Below are 17,808 nucleotides of genomic sequence, written 5' to 3'. Positions count from 1 at the left end.
CTCAATGACTTCACACCGAGAGCTCTTTAGAATAAATAATTCCAAAGATTCACAATGCTAAGAAATTCTTCCTTAACCTGATCTGAAATTATCTAAAATTTGCATACCAACCTTTGGAGGCAAGAAACCTGCAAATTAAAAAAAAACTTGACTAACAATGAGGATCATTTCAACAGCTCTCCATACTCCGAAAATTGGACAGTTTCTCATTTCAGAATCTAAACAGAACAAACAGCCTGTACAATATTTTATTGCATCATAATAAACTATATTTTACATACGAATTGGATAAGTCACAGCAAATAGGTGCCCAGGTTGGTTTACTTTGCTAAATCAAGGAAAGGTCGATAACACAGAAGTACCTTTACTGCTACCTTATTTAAGAAGCCACACCTTTACATCAGCTCAAGTTCAGCATAGATCGTTACTAGTCTGACCAAGCAGCACATTAGATTATCAAGGTATTAGAAATTTGCAGCAAGAACATCATCTTGATCATACCTTTACACATTTTACGTTAATCCCTGGACAAACAAACTTCTTCCACATTAGAATGGCTTTGCTTTCTCCGCAAGTAATGGGATAAGCAATTTCAACATCCTCATTGCAGATATCTGAAAGTTAAAGAAACAAGATTACTTTTTTTTAAAAATTAAACTGTACTCATTGGGTACACATTGCAGTTATTAGACAACTAAACCAAAGGCCTGTTTTAAAAATAAATAAATAAATAGACAGATAGATCCCACTATGGAGTTAGATCTGTATTGTATTCAATTTATTCCCGATTTAACTAAAAATTTGTAACCATTAATTTTCTAGATTAATGAATCAAATGACTTTTACAACCATGCCCCTTTGGAAATATACTATCTTTATCTACTCTGGCCTACATTTGACTTCGGACACAAAGCAACAGGATTAACTCAAACAAATTACTAAAATCAACTTCCCACCACCATTTTAAAAGGCGATTAAAATGTGAAATAAAAGCTAGCATGGTCACACTGCACAAGTGAACTAGGAAAAAAAAATGGCCTTTGGCTCTGCTTACAACGGTCCCAATTTTCCTTTGCATAACTATATGGCATAATGAAAACATAAGTCACTGCCATTTAATATCATAGATAATCCTAAACCACAATCACACTTTCTCAATCCAACACATTTTGATCCCAATGTATTCAAAAGTTATTTTCAAAAATATTGTCATGAGCACATGAGTGAGCAAGAATCAGAGAATGATAACTTCAAGGATTTATCACCTTTGAAGAATGGTCACTTCGGTACTAAATCACTGACTCTAGCCTGAGAATATTTCAATTTCTTTTTCACTTATTGGTTCCAAAAGGATTTTCTCACTATTCCAAATATCCCTCTAAACAGTGACTGGATTTAATTTCATAAATAAATGGTGGTGGAAACTCAGAAACAATCCGTCATTTCAATTGAGTATGCTGTGAAACAAGTTGACTGTCGCTCTTTATCCTGTAATAAGTTCACAGCTTACAGTGCTTTGTCAAAAGTAGGATCAAATACATTTTAAAGCATCTTAAAGAGGATAAGTGAATGTTTAATAGGAAAGTCTGGTCTTTTGAAGGGACAGCAACCAATCCGAGCATGATGAAAATATGCAAAGTCTTGGGCAAGTTGTGGTACTGGAGTATTGAAGTTTACAGAAACATGGCAGGAGGGTATTACAGGTCAAGTACCCTGTATCCGAAGTTCCAAAAAGATCCAAAAACTGAACTTTTTTTTTTTTTAAAAAGTGCCAACATGACATTCCAAGTGGAAAAAATTCAATAGTTGACTTGCCTATGTGAGGCCCTGACACTCTGTTGGCGCCAGTTTGATTACAATAACAGTTAAAATAAAAACAAAATCTTTGCTTCTGGCCGGGAAGATGCCAAGAGCTGTGTCCAAGTCTTCCGCATTGTCTGTAGACGGAGTCAGTGATGGCAACTCCATTCTCAACATCAGATGCATCGAAGAGGTCAACTCGGGCTCCTGGGCAGGAGCGGAGACCTCAACCTCCCGGGCAGAAGCAGGGACCATAGTCGGGGACCGGCGGCAGCAAAATTAAAATAAAACGTTGTTAATGAAGCAGATGACACTGGAGGAAACATTTGAAAATGCCATTGAGGAGAATTTCTAGAATTGGTGCTGCATTTATCTTTTGTAACCAGAGATCAAGTTTTTTTAAAATAAGTACTAAACATTATTTCATGTGCATTTTCCATTTGTGGTGTCATGTGGGCGCTCAAAAAGCATACCATTGTTTGTTGTTGTTTAACCACTGATACATATATTCTATTGATGCTACTGTGCATCAGGAACCAAAGCAGAAATAACAGGATCCCAAATGAGTACGATACACTCCCAGATGCAGCATAGGAAATAAGTAGAATAATAACTACTGTACTGCTCTCCTGTTTATTTTGGTCTCAGTTTATTCCTACTCCAGTCCCAAGACATTTACTAATCTTGCTCTCATGATCTACCCTGCTTCTGCAACCTCCCCTAATCTAGAATACAACTGAAAAAACCCTGCACTGCTCCATCAAGCACAGGTTAAAATGCAGTGCAAACCATCTTCTACACTTCTTCCATCAAACATCTAACTATGGTGCAACCCAAATTCACCAACCACTGCATGCTCTACATATAGTATTATTTAAATGGCTTAGTTTCCTAATACAAAACATCCTGTGATCGCTAATACCCATTTTACACAGAGCTTGAAAGTCGGGTAATATCCGCTTTTCAAGCACTATGTGAACGCATCAAATGTAGATTTAGGGTCTAAACTTACCTGGTTCAATTTGCCAAGATAGGTAGGATCAGAAGTGGAGTGTATTGATGCGGGACCAGTCTAAAAGAGTGAGCTGCATTACCATGCTGCTGTGCAACCATGCTCTTTTGCTTTGGGAAGCCGGCTTGCTATGTAAAAGGACTCTCGGACCCGGGTTTTCTTCTGCATGAACAAGCCAGCTGGCTTCCAGAGACGAGTCGTGTATACAGCAATAATGCGGCTTTTCAGTGTTAAAAGGGCTTAAGTGGGCTGCATTGTGCAGTGCCAGAGTTGGATTTGCCTTGGGATTCATTTTATCTGACCTTCACAGTTGAATGGGGATGAGTTTCAAGCCATGCATTTAAACAGCATACAGTCATATTTGTAAAATAAATCTGGAGTGAAATGTACATTACTCCTAGGAATCAATTTCCCCAAAACAGCCATGAACTTTGACAAAGCAATCATTCTTTACTTGGGGTTAGAGGTACATGCTAGGAATACTCTGCATTAACTGCAATCAACTATCTTGATTTGTATATAAAGGCAACACACTGGCACTGTGCTACATAATTGGGTACAGCAATTGTTCAGTGCCTAGTGTGTCACCTTTATATAAAGATCAAGATAGCTGTTGGCAGCAAAGGTGAAGGCAAGGATTCAACAAGCATCAGTATACAAAAGCATAAAGTATAAAAAAAAGTCTATGTTCCTCATCCTTTTGCAGTGAATCCTTTCTGGACATATGCAGTTATGTCTGCTTCTCTGAGTGTCAGGATCAACTTCATCCAAGTTGCATCTTGGCATATTATAAAGCAACCCCATTCTCTGCTCCAAACCCTCCTCAACAACATCATTTTATACTGTACTTTTGAACTCAAAAGTGCCCATTTCACTTCATTTAAGCATTAATAGACAAAAAAAAATGATATCAAGCCACTAAAAGTGAAAAGGTCCTTTATGATAAATCTTACGATGTTTAAATGAAACATAGATGCAATTAAAAGGAAGTGTGAGAATGAATTAAAGTCCCATTATCCAGCTGAGGGGAAGTTTGGTATCCTGATTACCATTGAGGCTACTCCTTTGAGCAAGTTTGCTTTACACTTTCATCATGGGTACTTGCAAGTTTAATGACAATACTGATCCTTTGAAGATAGTGGATATGAAACGCACACACACGCACCCCCAAGCCTACTGGAAGTTTACGTCTTCTTTATAACATAACATAACAATTTACAGCACGGAAACAGGCCATTAGGCCCTTCTAGTCTGCACCGAACCAATCTGGCATCATATTTCACTTGTCATGTTCTCACCCACTTAAAATTACAATTAGTAAAATCATATCAAATGATACAAAGAAAAAAATCTTTTGGTTTAATGTATCTCAAATTATTATTCAAACTCATTCCAACATTATCTTTACTCCTCCCCCCACAACCCCCCCACCCCCCAAACCTACTGTAAGATAACTTGATTCACGTGACTGCAACATCTTATTACATTAGTGTGGTACAGCAATAAATGTCCCTTGACAGATTACCCAGAGAAACAGCTTTAGCAAGTTACCAGGCATTATAAATAAGATCAAAAGCCACTTGTGTTCTTTCTGATTAGTTCTATTGGACAATGAACACTGAATTTGCCTTACTGTCCTATGGGTGGCAAAGTCTATTGTAGCATCTTTAGTGAATGTTTCAGCAGTATTTGGAAGGCCACAAGGGTCAAAACTTCAACGTGACTCAGTCATACTCAGACCCCATTAGTAAAATTACTCCCTACTGAGAAAAAGCAAACATGCTTTCAGTATTATCAACTTTTTTCCTCCACTAATTTCTCAACCACCTTATTCCTTCTCAGTCACATCTCTCCCCCACCCCACCTTACCTTTCCCATTTTCAAATCCTGATGATCTTGCAGTAGACAGGTGGAAATTACTCCTGCAGTTATAGCAGAGCCAAGAACACATGGTTTCTGCAGCAAGTACGCTTGCTGCCCAATATAAACAGCCTGGCAGCCTCAAGGTGACATGCTGTCTCAATGCCAGCAACACATTGATGGACTGCAAGTCAGTCAGCTCCAATAACTGAAAGGGTTATTTTGGCTGAAATAATGAGTAGGCTCAAGGTCACAACTAAACTGTTAGTTCACCTAGATCCATAGCATCCTTCCAACTGGTACATCAATGAGCACTGGATTCATTGTCAATGATGCTCAATCTGCTGGAGGCATAAGCAACTATTTTACATGTGGCTAACAAAAGGAAGCATGTGAAGTTATTAGGGTTCTTCTTGGTTCACAATACCCTAATGTTATTTTCAACTAGTAGGCAGAACACACCCATGTTCTCAGCTGTAGGCTTCAAGGCTTACTGTCAAACTGTAACCCTGGCCTAGAAAAACTGTAGAGGAAAAACCAGGGTATGGAATTTCTGATCCATACCCTTTTCTATGAATGGAGACCTTTCAATAAACACAGAGACAATGGATTTTTAAAAAAAATTTACTCGGGGGGAAAATCAAAAGTTTTCCAATTGAGCAAAACTCTAGCAATCACTGTCTGTTTACTGATTTACATGTTTACTTTGACCAGACTTATTAAGGAGATGAAAGCAATTTAATAGAAAAGCAGCTTTTCAATGTTCCCTCAAATTATAAAAAAAAGCTTCCTACAGCAAAAAAAAAACTATCATTTGCGGAGGAGCTAGTGGAGTTGCTCAAGTGAACCGGTACGGACTTGAAGGGCCGACATGGCCTGTTTCCGTGCTGTAAACGGTTATATGGTCATATGAACAAGATGAACTTTCCTCAACTTTGAACCATTACAAACGATCCAAGACCTGATGTAGCTATACCACCTCACACAAGTTAATTACCCCCAGAACTGTTGTCACTTTGACCAAAGAATAAAAGAGCAGTTATGAGATTGGCCTGCAGTACCTAGGGTGGAAACCAGCAGATATGATCTGGGATTGTTTCAGTGGATTTAGAAAGGAAAAATACAGTGCATACTCATACTTATGATGTAGGAAAAGTCATATATAATTTTCATACAGCTAGACTCCATACACAGCAATGAATTAATGATCAGACAGTCACTTTTACTGATGGTGACTGAACAAGGGAGATTACTTTTTTTCCCCAGTTCCATCATCTGTGAAAATATTGCTCTTCAAATTTAAGACAGTGTCTTATGCCCACCTGTAAGGGCAGGAGTGCTACTGTTAATTGGCACATCTGAAAAATCATCAGACCCACAGTATTTTACCAGCAGCGTCAACCTAATTTTTTTTGTTCGTTTCTAAGGGAATCTGATCTGTCAACCATTGGACTAAATCATCATCTCCTTCCAGTGATCCAATGAAGGCCTCTCCAAGCTCTAGATACTGATTTGGACCCAAACCGACATTGTATGAATTCAGAAGGTAACCTTTTAGGTTCACCGTCTGAGATGTTTTTTTTTACTTTTCTTACTGTTAAATTCCTTCTTCAAGAAATTTTCTTTCTAAAGAGAAGTAACACTATTGTTTGCTCACAGTAGACACCCAGATAATTTATACTTCACGGAAAACCACACATTAGGTTAGACCCTTCCAAAAGCCCATTGAGGGGATTGGAAGCTAAAGACTAAATGATGGCCAACTTTGAGTAGGTAAAAAAGATTTGAAAAGTAGCCATAATATTATTGATCAGTGGCAAAGAATCAAGAATTTTAAAAAAATACATTTCTCTCAATGATAATGTTTGAATACATGCATGTCTAAAGTGGAGGAAAAAAATAACCACTCTTACCTTCCCCGTCTGCTAACTTTTGTAAAGCGTGAGTCTCCACAGTAACAACTGAAGCATTGCTGTTTGACTCTGCTGCTTCTTCACACATGCTACTGAAATCATTTGAAATGTCAGAGACAAAAGAAATGAATCAATTTAATGCAATAAAGTCAAGCGAAAAGTAAATCAGAGAAAATATACAATAGAGCCTTTGGGAATTCTGTCAAGGGCACCAACTGAAAATTTGGTGTCAATATCATGAATTGATTCCAGCTGTAGGCACTAATTAAGATCACCCATACTTTGTCCGGTACACACTAACACCGTGATATCCACAGAAAATCAATAGGCTAAGCAAACATAAATCCCATATGACCCACAACCCAAGAGAGAAAAGATTTCATCCATCCAAACTTGGATCTGGGTCTGTCAAAACATTTGAAACTATGCTGTTCTGGTGAAAACCAAGAAAGTACTGGGGAATCAATAATTTAATATCAGTATATTTTACAAACAAAATGCATGCATTTAGGTAGCATCTCCACACTTCAAATTTCTTTCAGTATTACAGTGAATGATTTTTGGCCATAATTGTTGAGAGAAATCTTGGCTAGGGTACCAAGGCCAGCATTTCTTTGAAATAATGCCATAGAAACTTGGACAGTTGTAACAGATGAGACAACAGTGCAAAGTCTGGACCAAAGCACAGCATGACATTCTGCATCCTAAGGTTAACCTCAATTATTAGCTATTGTGAGACTTGAATTTACAGATTTTTGAACCAGGCTAAATTTTTCCAATTCTCTCACACAGGCACCATGATTATCCACTAATAGCACAAGGATACGGACAGGCCTTGACTATCAAATGACGGCAAAATGCCATGAACCTTGTCGACTGAAAGAACTTCATAAAGCAGTTCAAAGCTTTTTAAACTGTTTAAAGTAGCCCTTTGAAATACTCTCCACTGTTAAGGCATTTTCTTGTCACAGGTTTAAAGGCAAGATCTTTAGTATGTCAGCAGAATTTTTATTTTTACATCCATGGAGCAATGGTTTCTATGGCTTGCGATTCAATGTACTTTGGATAAGTGTAACATCGTAGTTTAATTTACATGTGTTATTTCACGTAATGATCTGAGAAGCTGGATACCTTTGATGGGTAAAAAAAAATCTAGACTCACCTTTCAAGTTAGATCAAGACAAGCCAGTACTTCATTGGCCTAGCCGAACTAATGGATTGCTAATAGTGTCAAGTACCTACAGGTACCGGCTTTAAATCAAAAAAACATCGTCAATGGAAAGATCAATGTCTACTTTCCTTCAACACAAAAAGGGCTTTTTTTGATGTGGAAAAAATGTCATTAGAACCATCTGTACAGAAACCAAATAAATAATTCAGGGCCATATATATGGTTATGAATTGACATAAAAATAGTCTGGCAGGATGAATTTGACAAGCTTAAACAATCAAAAACTATCAGGCAGATGCCAAATGGTTAATCCAATTACAAGTGTCACTGAAACAAGCCTTGGAAGTTGGCTGAAATAATAATTCTACCAGGTTAACCATGTCAGACTACTAATTGTAGACTAACAGACTAACTGCTCTTTTTTTTTTAAAAAAATATATCCTCAAATATTTTAGGGCTAATTGCATAAGGTACATCTTCATGAATACTGAATAATATGGCCAATTTTTTTTGATTTTGGTGATGGGTTTGATAGCATCAACTGGCTCGCTGTGGTAACTCAGGCAGTTGAGAATCACAACAGGAGGGTAAAGGATCAACTAGCAAAATCAACTCATATCCTTCTTTAAAAGTATTTGTGGACCAGGAGAATTTTGCAGTGGCTCAGCCATTTTATTGTCAAAATTAAAGATTTTAATTTTATTCATTTTAATGATAATTCCCTAGCTCATCTTTCTATATCACTAGGTCAGGCCTCTAAGTAACTGGACTGTATTGATTCCTCAGTATAACCAACCAGAATGTATTAAAAAAATCACTGAAGAAAGATTTCAAACATGATCAGACAATCAGTGTAAGTACATCAATGATTTACAAAACTACCACATTTGAAATGAAAACTAGGATCATAATTACAAGATATTACCCTTGTTTCCAGCCAACCTTTTTTTTTGTCTGAAATGTAGAAAGCATGGCAAACAGTGGTTCAAACAGATAATGAGGAGATAGTGTTTAAACTGATATAGGTTAAAGGATTGATGCTGGTAAAAGTATAAACACTGGGTAGGGCACACTGGAGATCTCACGTTATCCAACAGTGCATTCAATTTTTTTCAAACCACAGGAGGCTGGATTTAATGTGTTATCTGAAAGGTGGCAACTTTAATTATGTGTTGATCTTTCCAAATGTCAGTTTGGATTTTGTGCTCAACTCTCCAAAGTGGAACCTAAATTTTCAATTTTCTATGTGTAACTTCTCAAACCTGTAGTGAGAAAAATTTGAGCCCACATACTAAGATTTTCCAAACAAATGTTAATAAATTTGTTATATATTTTATTTGATTTATAACTACTTTAGATAATATATTTGGTACTATACTCAATGTTTACCTCAAGTAAACTTCAAAAATAATCTATTTATCCTGCTTATTGTTACTGACAAAGTATTTACATAATTTGAATTCACATTTGCATGTTTAAATATAAAGGTAAAGATTCCATTATTGTCATGTAATACTACATTTAGAATGTAACATGCATGATCTACTGAAAGGCACAGAGTTGCCACTTTGTCCAGTGCCCCTCACAATATTAAAAAATAAATGCAATACATTGTTTTAATGTCTATTGCAAACTATATATCTGATGTTTATAAGCTTTTACTTTTAAATAGAACTAGCAGCATGAAAAAGCCATGAACCTCAACTAGTCCACGTTTAAATATACCTGTACGAAATCCTTGCCCACCCGACTTCACGCAACCCAACCCAAACCCAATTTTTTTTTCTCTTGTGCAACTCTTCCTTAAATGGATCAATTACTAGAACCATTCCAGGATGCAGCTCTTCTTCGAGGTCTCTCCTGAATTCCTTATTAAATTTATTAGCGATCATCTGAGAATCGCCAAGTTTCAGCTCTAGATCCTTCCATCCACCACACAAGATATGCATTGTTTAATTTAACATTATAACATTGGATTCCAAAAAGAATCTTTACAATTACTTTTTAAAATAACAACCAGCCTATTAATAACAGCTGTATATTTTAACAGTTTAAAATTATCATCTCACATTATTTTTGTTGATATTTTACTCCCAAATTTAAATTGGATTTTAATCACATTTTCCCAGGTTGCATTTTTCAAACTTAATTAAATTTCAAAAGTTTTTACTTTAATACAATGTAATGTTTTGCTTATATTTTAATAACCCCATTTTAGTACATGTTGTAAACTTTTAAGTGTTGTTTTAAGGCTTTAAACATTTTGTTTGCATTTCAGCAAATGTAATGTTAATGAATTTTATGCATTCAAATGAAGATTAATATTTTGTATTTTCATGTTTATCAATTTATTAATTTTTATGCACAAAACCTTTGTTTATGATTTTCTGAATTTGTTACTTGTTCATTGACTTGCATATTTTATTTAAGTGCAACTATAAATGGATTTTGCAAAAAACACAATGCTTAAGAATACTTTATATAGCAAAGATATACATACACAACCAATGTTTCAGGCTTGAGGCCTTATTCAAGGTACAAAATGGTGACAAAATGGTGGAGGGAGGAGGAGGAAATAGGTGGACAAGGGAGGGAAGGCCCACCAGCAAGCATGTGAGGGCTCTGTAAATGGTGAGGGGAGGGAAGGGAGAGGGCTAGCAGAACCCAAATGTTAATGCCATCCGGTTGGAGAATGCCCAGGCAGAATATTTATTAGCTGTTACCTCCTCTAAATTTGCAGGAGGCCTTCATTTGGCAGTGCAGGAGGCCATGGGCAAACACATCCAGCAGGTGAGTGTGGGGCAGGGAATTGAAATGGGGTGGGGCACGACTGTGAGGCGTATTGCCAGCACTGAATGGGGGCTATAGTGGCATTCACCACTGGTTTCCACCGGTCTCTTTTCCTCCAGCTCTCCATGCCCATTCAGTCTCTCTTCTTCCCCTCCCTCCGATCCCCACCACCATTTTGTTCAGGCGCCTGTCTACATTTTACTCACACCTTGATGAAGGGCTCAAGCCTGAAAGGTTGGTTATGTCTCTGCTAAAAAAGTCCCCAGTTTGACCTGCTGAGTTGCTTTTACTTCCACCACGGTGACTGCAGACTTTCCTACTCGACATGTATTTTTCCTATCTGAATGGGAGTGGTGACCCTCCTCCCCACTCCCCCCCACCCCTCCTCCCCACTCCCTCCCTCCCCACCCCACTCCCTTCCCCACCCCCTCCCCCCACCCCCCACCCCCTCCCCCCCTCTCCCCCACCCCCCCTCCCCCCCCACCCACCCCCACTCCCCCCCACCCCCACTCCCCCCCACCCCCACTCCCCCCCACCCCCACTCCCCCCCACCCCCTCCCCCTTCCCTCACTCCCCCCACCCCCTCCCCCCTTCCCCACTCCCCCACCCCCCTTCCCCCCACCCCCACCCCCCTTCCCCACTCCCCCCTTCCCCACTCCCCCCTTCCCCACTCCCCCCTTCCCCACTCCCCCCCACCCCCACCCCCCTTCCCCACTCCCCCCCACCCCCCTTCCCCACTCCCCCCCACCCCCCTTCCCCACTCCCCCCCACCCCCCTTCCCCACTCCCCCCCACCCCCCTTCCCCACTCCCCCCCACCCCACTCCCCCCCACCCCACTCCCCCCCACCCCCCCACCCCCCTTCCCCACTCCCCCCCCACCCCCACCCCCACCCCCTCTCCCCCCTCCCCACCCCTTCCCCACTCCCCCCCCCCCCGGCCCCTTACCCGTGCTGGACCGGCTGCAGCTGCAGGATGACCTGGGTCTTGTTCTCCTCCGAGCTCTCCCCCTCCAGGCTCGTGGCCTCGGCCGTCACCACGACCACATCCCCGACGGGCACCGCGTTCACATCGGCCGCGTTCGCCATCTTCCCGCCCCCCCAAAAAAAATAAAACGATCACCTGGCGCCCCTCAGGGAGCCTGTAAAGGGCCCACTCGCGGCCTCACGACCGCGAAATCACCGAGGCCTCACGGTCGCCGTTTCGGCGCTTTTCCGTCACCAACGGCTCTCGGCCAGCGCCAAAGGCGTGCAACGTCATCACGTTGAGCGGGGGAGGGTGACATCACACGACCAGAACCCTCCGCCGGTCTGATCGGCACTGTGACTGCCCAGTGCGTCGCCATGTTTTCTACTGGTGTGGAGTGAACCTCTCAAACCTGTATTATAATTTTAAATAAATATTTTTTTAAAGTTCCATTAAGAATGCAAGATAAATCTGTGCCTGCATTCATTCATTCTTGGACTCACTTGTGCTCTTCAAATGAGTATCTTGCCTGTCCTTGTCCAATAACTGTGCACAACAAGGGGTCACGATTTCAAAAGATCAGTCAGTCTTCTCTTTGTCTTTAGTTCACGCCTGCACTCAGCTTATTATCAGTGGTTTAAAAATGTCTGTGGTGGATGCTTCTCTATTTTACTGCTTGGCAGTTTTAGAATAAATCCTCATGTTGCACTTAAAAGTGTCAGCCTTGGTTCCACATTGGCTTCCGGGTCAGAAGCTGGTTGTTTCATCCACTCCAGTTCAAGCCTAAACAGACTCAGGCAATCTAACAGTAAGTTACACTTGGCAGGCAATATCTTCCAATGAGACACTAAATCGAATCCCTATCTAGCTTCTCGAATATATAATGATCCCAGCCTCCATTGTGAAGAAGACCTGGAGAGTTCTTTTCAATATCCCTGCCAACACAGTATTTAGCCCTCAGCCAGTGTTGTTTGTGAGAACCTTGATGAATACAAATTTGTCCTCTGAGCTTCCAATTAATCAGACTAAAGATTCTCTCTTTCTCTGAGATGGGCAAATTTGGTATCTGTACAAATACCAAACATTCAAAAATGTATCCTTGATAGCATTTTCTAATCTCCGCAGGTTTGCCCAATCTGATTTTATCCTCACTACTGCTCCTCATTTCACATTCATTCCTTTCACCTTCAGCAACCCTTCCTGCTACCGGCAATGTCCTTCTGAGTGATGTGATCTTCATACCTCCTTCATTACTTTAACCTTAAATATGTGTCCATCCTTCCCCAGCTCCTTTATCATCTACTTGTGTATATGACAAGGACTTGATATTTTAATCTTTAATCTGTAAAATTGTCCTCTAATTGAGGATTGTTTGTGTGTGTGAAAGAGAGAGAAAAAAATTGCGGGCGGGGGGGGGGAGTGGTGAATGTGTGTTTGAAAAAGAGTATGTATGAGAGAATGTGACTAAATGTGTGTATCTTTATTTATTTGTGACTATACCTGTGTGAGTGTGAAACTTCTGATGAAGAATAACTGCTCCACTCGCCTGTAATGCAAATCAATGATTTCTGTCTGAGAAATTTCAGTGTTGTGTTATATGAAATGGAATTTCCTTTATGTAATCCACTTTTGATTGTTCCCTTGTCTCTCCAAGTGATGGTTTCCATAGATACAGATATCCTTTCAGATCTTGAATTCCAGTCCATGAAGTGTAAATGCAGGGAAGCTGTTCAAGTCAGCATCATGCAAATCACATGAAAAAGACATATACATGCACCTGCCGCGAGGGGGCAGCAGCTTGTCATTAAGCAAAGCTCTGTCCATGTTTGGGTGTTCAACCCTGTGGATTGTAATGGACCTATTAATCCTCAGAAATGCAATGCTGTAGGATTCTTCCATATCATTCTGGAGAGGAAAATCATACTGACTAACATAAAACAGAATCTACTTTCCATCTGGGAAAGAATTGCAGTTAAAAGATGGCAACAGGTGACCAACAGGGTTAGCTAGCTTCATGAGGTTACTGTATATGAATGAACCTCTTGGCAAATATTTAAGGTTGACATCCTAAAGGAGTGCTGAGCTCAAATGGACCATTCCCTCAGTTAAAATCAATTATTTCAAGATAATTAAGAACGATGTGAAACATGAAAGTCTGCAGATGCTGTGATCGTAGTAAAAATACAGAAATGCTGGAGGAACTCAGCAGGTCTCGCAGCATCCATAGGAAGCCTTCCTGTTCTTTGCTTATTCCTTGAAGAAGAGCTCAGGCCCAAAACGACAGTAATATATCTTTACCCCCTCTGGTTGCTGTGAGACCAGCTGGGTTCCTCCACTTTTAATTTGATCAAGACTTGTGCCTTTGACCAGTTTGGTCTGCATCAGCTATGATTCATGGGTGAACAGCCTTTGGGAATCAGGTTTTGATGATCCTTGGTATCCATGGCACTGAGGGAAACTTATGTGCTAGCTTGAGGTCAGCTAAATTGATGATGAACATGAGTCAAAACTTGAGGGACTTCTGATTTGTTACATTGGGAAGGATATTTATCCACCAAGCAACTGTAGTGGGGTTCTCTCCAGCAGTAACAGGCAAAAGAAGCAACCACTGCTGGCACAATTCATTCCAAAGGAAATTATGAGGACCACAAAGTAATAGTTCCGATATTGGTAACAATGACCATAGCAACATAAAACCAAACTCTGCCTAGCAAATCAGTTTGTCCCTGAATAAACCATCCGATTCTCTTATATTCATGAAACTATTTATTTATTTTTACAAATTAAATACTTGTCCAGTATATGTATTGTTTATCTATTTGTGTATTATGTCTGATTGTAGATCTGCTTTTTAAAATTTGCATTAAGGACCAGAGAACGCTGTTTCGTCGGGTTGTACTTGTAGAAACAGATGACAACAAACTCGACTTCAAAAATAAATTAAAGATTTTCTTGCTTTGCTCTTATACTAAACTGCCTCTTATAATGGCTTGTCCAATTACGCTATTTAAAAAATTTGTATATTGATTATTCCAAATTGTCAGCATGTTACAGTGTCGCGGTCATGTACTTATCTGCGTCGGGAGCGGTGCCTGGTCACTGCTGATGACATATTTGAGGCGACACGCGGGTATAATAGCATGAATGCGTGGGTTAGTTAAGCAAGCGGATCTCGGATGCAGGAGGAGGAGAGTGAGAATATCAAGATCACCCGTGTGGTGCAGAGCCAATGAAAAGGTCAGTGGGGTTTGGTTGGGTGGTATTTGGTGGGATAAAGAATTCAGTGTTGTGTTTGAGTGGAATGAAGAGACTTGACTCCATTTTGTGCTGAAAAAAGGAGTGAGTGTCTTCTTTAATTTGTGCGTAAACAGTAAAGTACTGCAGCGACAAAAGGTGGCTATTTAGCTTCTGGTGCCTCCGCACACTCTCACAAGCAATTATTCTACTTGTGCAATGCCTAAATGATTTTCCTATTGTCCTGCGATTGTTTCATTCATACATTCATCTCTTTTTCCCCTTTGAAAGTTATGACTCAGAGCATCACTTTTTTTTCCAGATCATATCAATTTGGAGTGAAAGCAAATGTTTCCTTATCAGTCTTTATTTCTTAAAATGATTGTCAACTAGATATAGTAATTTCAACATTTATTATTCATCCCTAATATTTCAACGGGTAGCCATTTCAAAGTATAACATGAAAGTCTGCAGACACCGTGATTGAAGTAAACACACAACGCTGGAGAAATTCATCAGGTCAAACAGTAACATTTCAGACTTGAGCCCTTCATCGATGTATGAGCAAAATGTAGGCAGGTGCAGCTCAATGTCATATTCGGAATTATATTTATCCACCAAGCAACGAATGGGGTCCACTCCAGCAGTACCAGGTAAAGAAACAACCAATTCATTTTACAATAAATTGTGAGGACCACAAAGTAATAGTTCCAATATTGGTAACAATAACCAGAGGAACATGAAACCAAACACTGCTTAGAAAATCAGTTTGTCCCTGAATAAACTATTTCATTACATAAAGGAAACTACATTTTATATCAACACTGTTTGACCTGCTGAGTTTCTCCAGTATTGTATCTTTACAAACATCCCACAGCAATTTGGACTTTGATGATGGTTCAGCCTTTTATGTCTGGGTCCAGGCTACTAGGACATTGTTTGGTTCGGCTTCATGCATGCCACTGAACAATCCAAAAAATGAAAAAAAAAAGTATCAGATCAGTCTACTTGTATAAGTATAATATATATATTAAAAAAAACTGATGGCAGCACCCAATTCCCAGATTTAAAAAAAATATTAAAAGAGACAGCCACTGCTTACTTTGAGAATTTGAATTGCAGTTTTCAAAATGCATCAAATGTCAGAACCCAAATATACAATTGAAAGGATTAATATGTTTTATGCAATAACTTTTGGTGCTTAAAACTTAATTAGATGCTTTCCTTTAATAGACCAGACCTCATTGACATGGGAAAAAGTTTCAATTCGGAGCAATCAAGAGAATCTGGAACATGCCTTTGTAGTTGCTGAAGCACTTGGTGTTATATGATTATTGGATCCGGAAGGTACACAACAATTATGGAACTACACAGTACGATGGAACTGTCAGCCCTTTTTTTTTTGCTTAATTTTGACCGTGGCTATTGTACCTCTGTGCTTGATTTTTGGCAAAAGATTTAATGGTACATCTCAAAATGAATCTTAAAACTTTTTTCAGTATCCTTTGATTTCATAATCTTCAATTATTTTACAAAATCTTTTCTTGAAAGAATTTTAAAATTGTATTATTGCACTCATAAAATTGGAACCGTGGCCACCAATGGGAAAATAAGCAATAATTACAGTCAGATCTCATGCACAGTCTCAGCACATTGATTCCACAGAGCAGTGTCCTTGGGTCAAACATCTTCAACTGCTTCAACAATGATCTTTCTTCCATTATAGGTTCAAAAGTGGGAATGTTTGCTGGTAATTGCAAGATTTCATTCACTGTTCCTCAGTCACTAAAATAGTTCATGTCTGCAGCAATCAGGCATGTGCTGATAAGTGGCAAGAAACACTCCTGCTTCACAAGTTACAGATGATTGTTTCCAAAAAGAGAGGGTTTAACCAACTGTCCTTAACGTTCAGTGACATTACCGTTAATATCTTCGAGTTCACTATTGACCAAAAACTTAACTGTTCAGTTCAGAAGCTGAATTTAACGTAGACAAGTTGGATGTTGCATTGGTAGGATGAGCCAGTATCCAACGTGAGGTAGTGTTCCTGCCTCAACGTGCCTTTCAGACAGTGAGCTCTTGTCCTGTCTGACCTTTTGCACCTTACTTAAATCTAGAGACCTCATGGTTCCCAATTGCTACAATTTTAGTCCTGGAATATCTTGCAAATCTACTCTTTAGACTAATCATATTCTTCCAGTGATGCGGTACCAGAACTGGTGGTGAAAGTACTATAGCTCTGGTCTAAATTGCATTTTATATTTGAGCATGTCAGAACTCTTTTTAAAAAAAAAAGTCAACACTTTAAGGAATCCCTATGCCATCAGTGGTCTGTGATTAGTAAGGGATTGCTTAAGTTGGTATGTGAGTGGGATTGGAAGGTTGAGAATCACTGCTCTAGACCCAATAGTTACTAAAATATTTTGCTTGAGAAAAATGGTCATTGGCCCATTTCCTTTGGAATTATGAAACCGTGCACATAACGAGTCAATTAGGTACGATTGATACAATGGTTTTCAACCTTTTTTCTTTCCATTCACATACCACCTTAAACAATCCCTTACTAATCACAGAGCACCTATGGCATAGGGAATACTTAAAGTGGTATGTGAGTGGAAAGAAAAAGGTTGAGAACCACTGACCTATTGGCACTTATTTTGCTTTCTGAAGGCCAACAATCCTGTTTAAGGGAACCATTCTGCAGCCAATACCAAACATCTGGTCTCTGATTTTCATGTTTCAATGTATAAATTCGGAAGTCAGAGACCAAATAACCCATGAAAAGGAATTGTCAGCAAGAGGAATGGATGCGTTAGCAATCTGTGAATATCCTCATACCTCATATCACTCTGGAGTGAATTTTCATTGATACTTTTTTGTTCATCTAAGCTGGACGGTGATATAATCTCCATTGAGATGAAAATTACAACGTTTGAAAATAATGCAGTATTTCTTTGGCTTGGCTTCGCGGACGAAGATTTATGGAGGGGGTAAAAAGTCCACGTCAGCTGCAGGCTCGTTTGTGGCTGGCAAGTCCGATGCGGGACAGGCAGACACGATTGCAG

General features: G+C 39.5%; 1 protein-coding gene across 5 annotated transcripts in view; it reads right to left on the bottom strand.

The window, feature by feature from the left end:
* Positions 1-11,800, bottom strand: part of LOC138741395 (glucocorticoid modulatory element-binding protein 1-like) — a 28,186-nt gene extending 16,386 nt beyond the window's left edge. For 2 of the 5 annotated variants that reach the window (XM_069895417.1, XM_069895422.1), the window contains exons 1-4: positions 11,492-11,800; positions 8,672-8,710; positions 6,586-6,677; positions 502-614 (exon numbers count right to left, since the gene is read on the bottom strand). In XM_069895417.1, coding sequence (XP_069751518.1) covers positions 502-614; positions 6,586-6,677; positions 8,672-8,710; positions 11,492-11,631 — 384 coding nt within the window. In that variant the 5' untranslated portion in view covers positions 11,632-11,800. The remainder of the gene's footprint in view (positions 1-501; positions 615-6,585; positions 6,678-8,671; positions 8,711-11,491) is intronic. The other 3 variants (XM_069895418.1, XM_069895420.1, XM_069895421.1) reach the window with 3 other exon arrangements.
* Between the last annotated feature and the right edge of the window lie 6,008 nt (positions 11,801-17,808).

Source organism: Narcine bancroftii, chromosome 8 (genome assembly GCF_036971445.1).
Source record: "Narcine bancroftii isolate sNarBan1 chromosome 8, sNarBan1.hap1, whole genome shotgun sequence".
NCBI classification, from domain to species: Eukaryota; Metazoa; Chordata; class Chondrichthyes; order Torpediniformes; family Narcinidae; genus Narcine; species Narcine bancroftii.
Note: the sequence above shows the minus strand (reverse complement) of the source record. Positions and strands in the feature narration are given on the sequence as shown.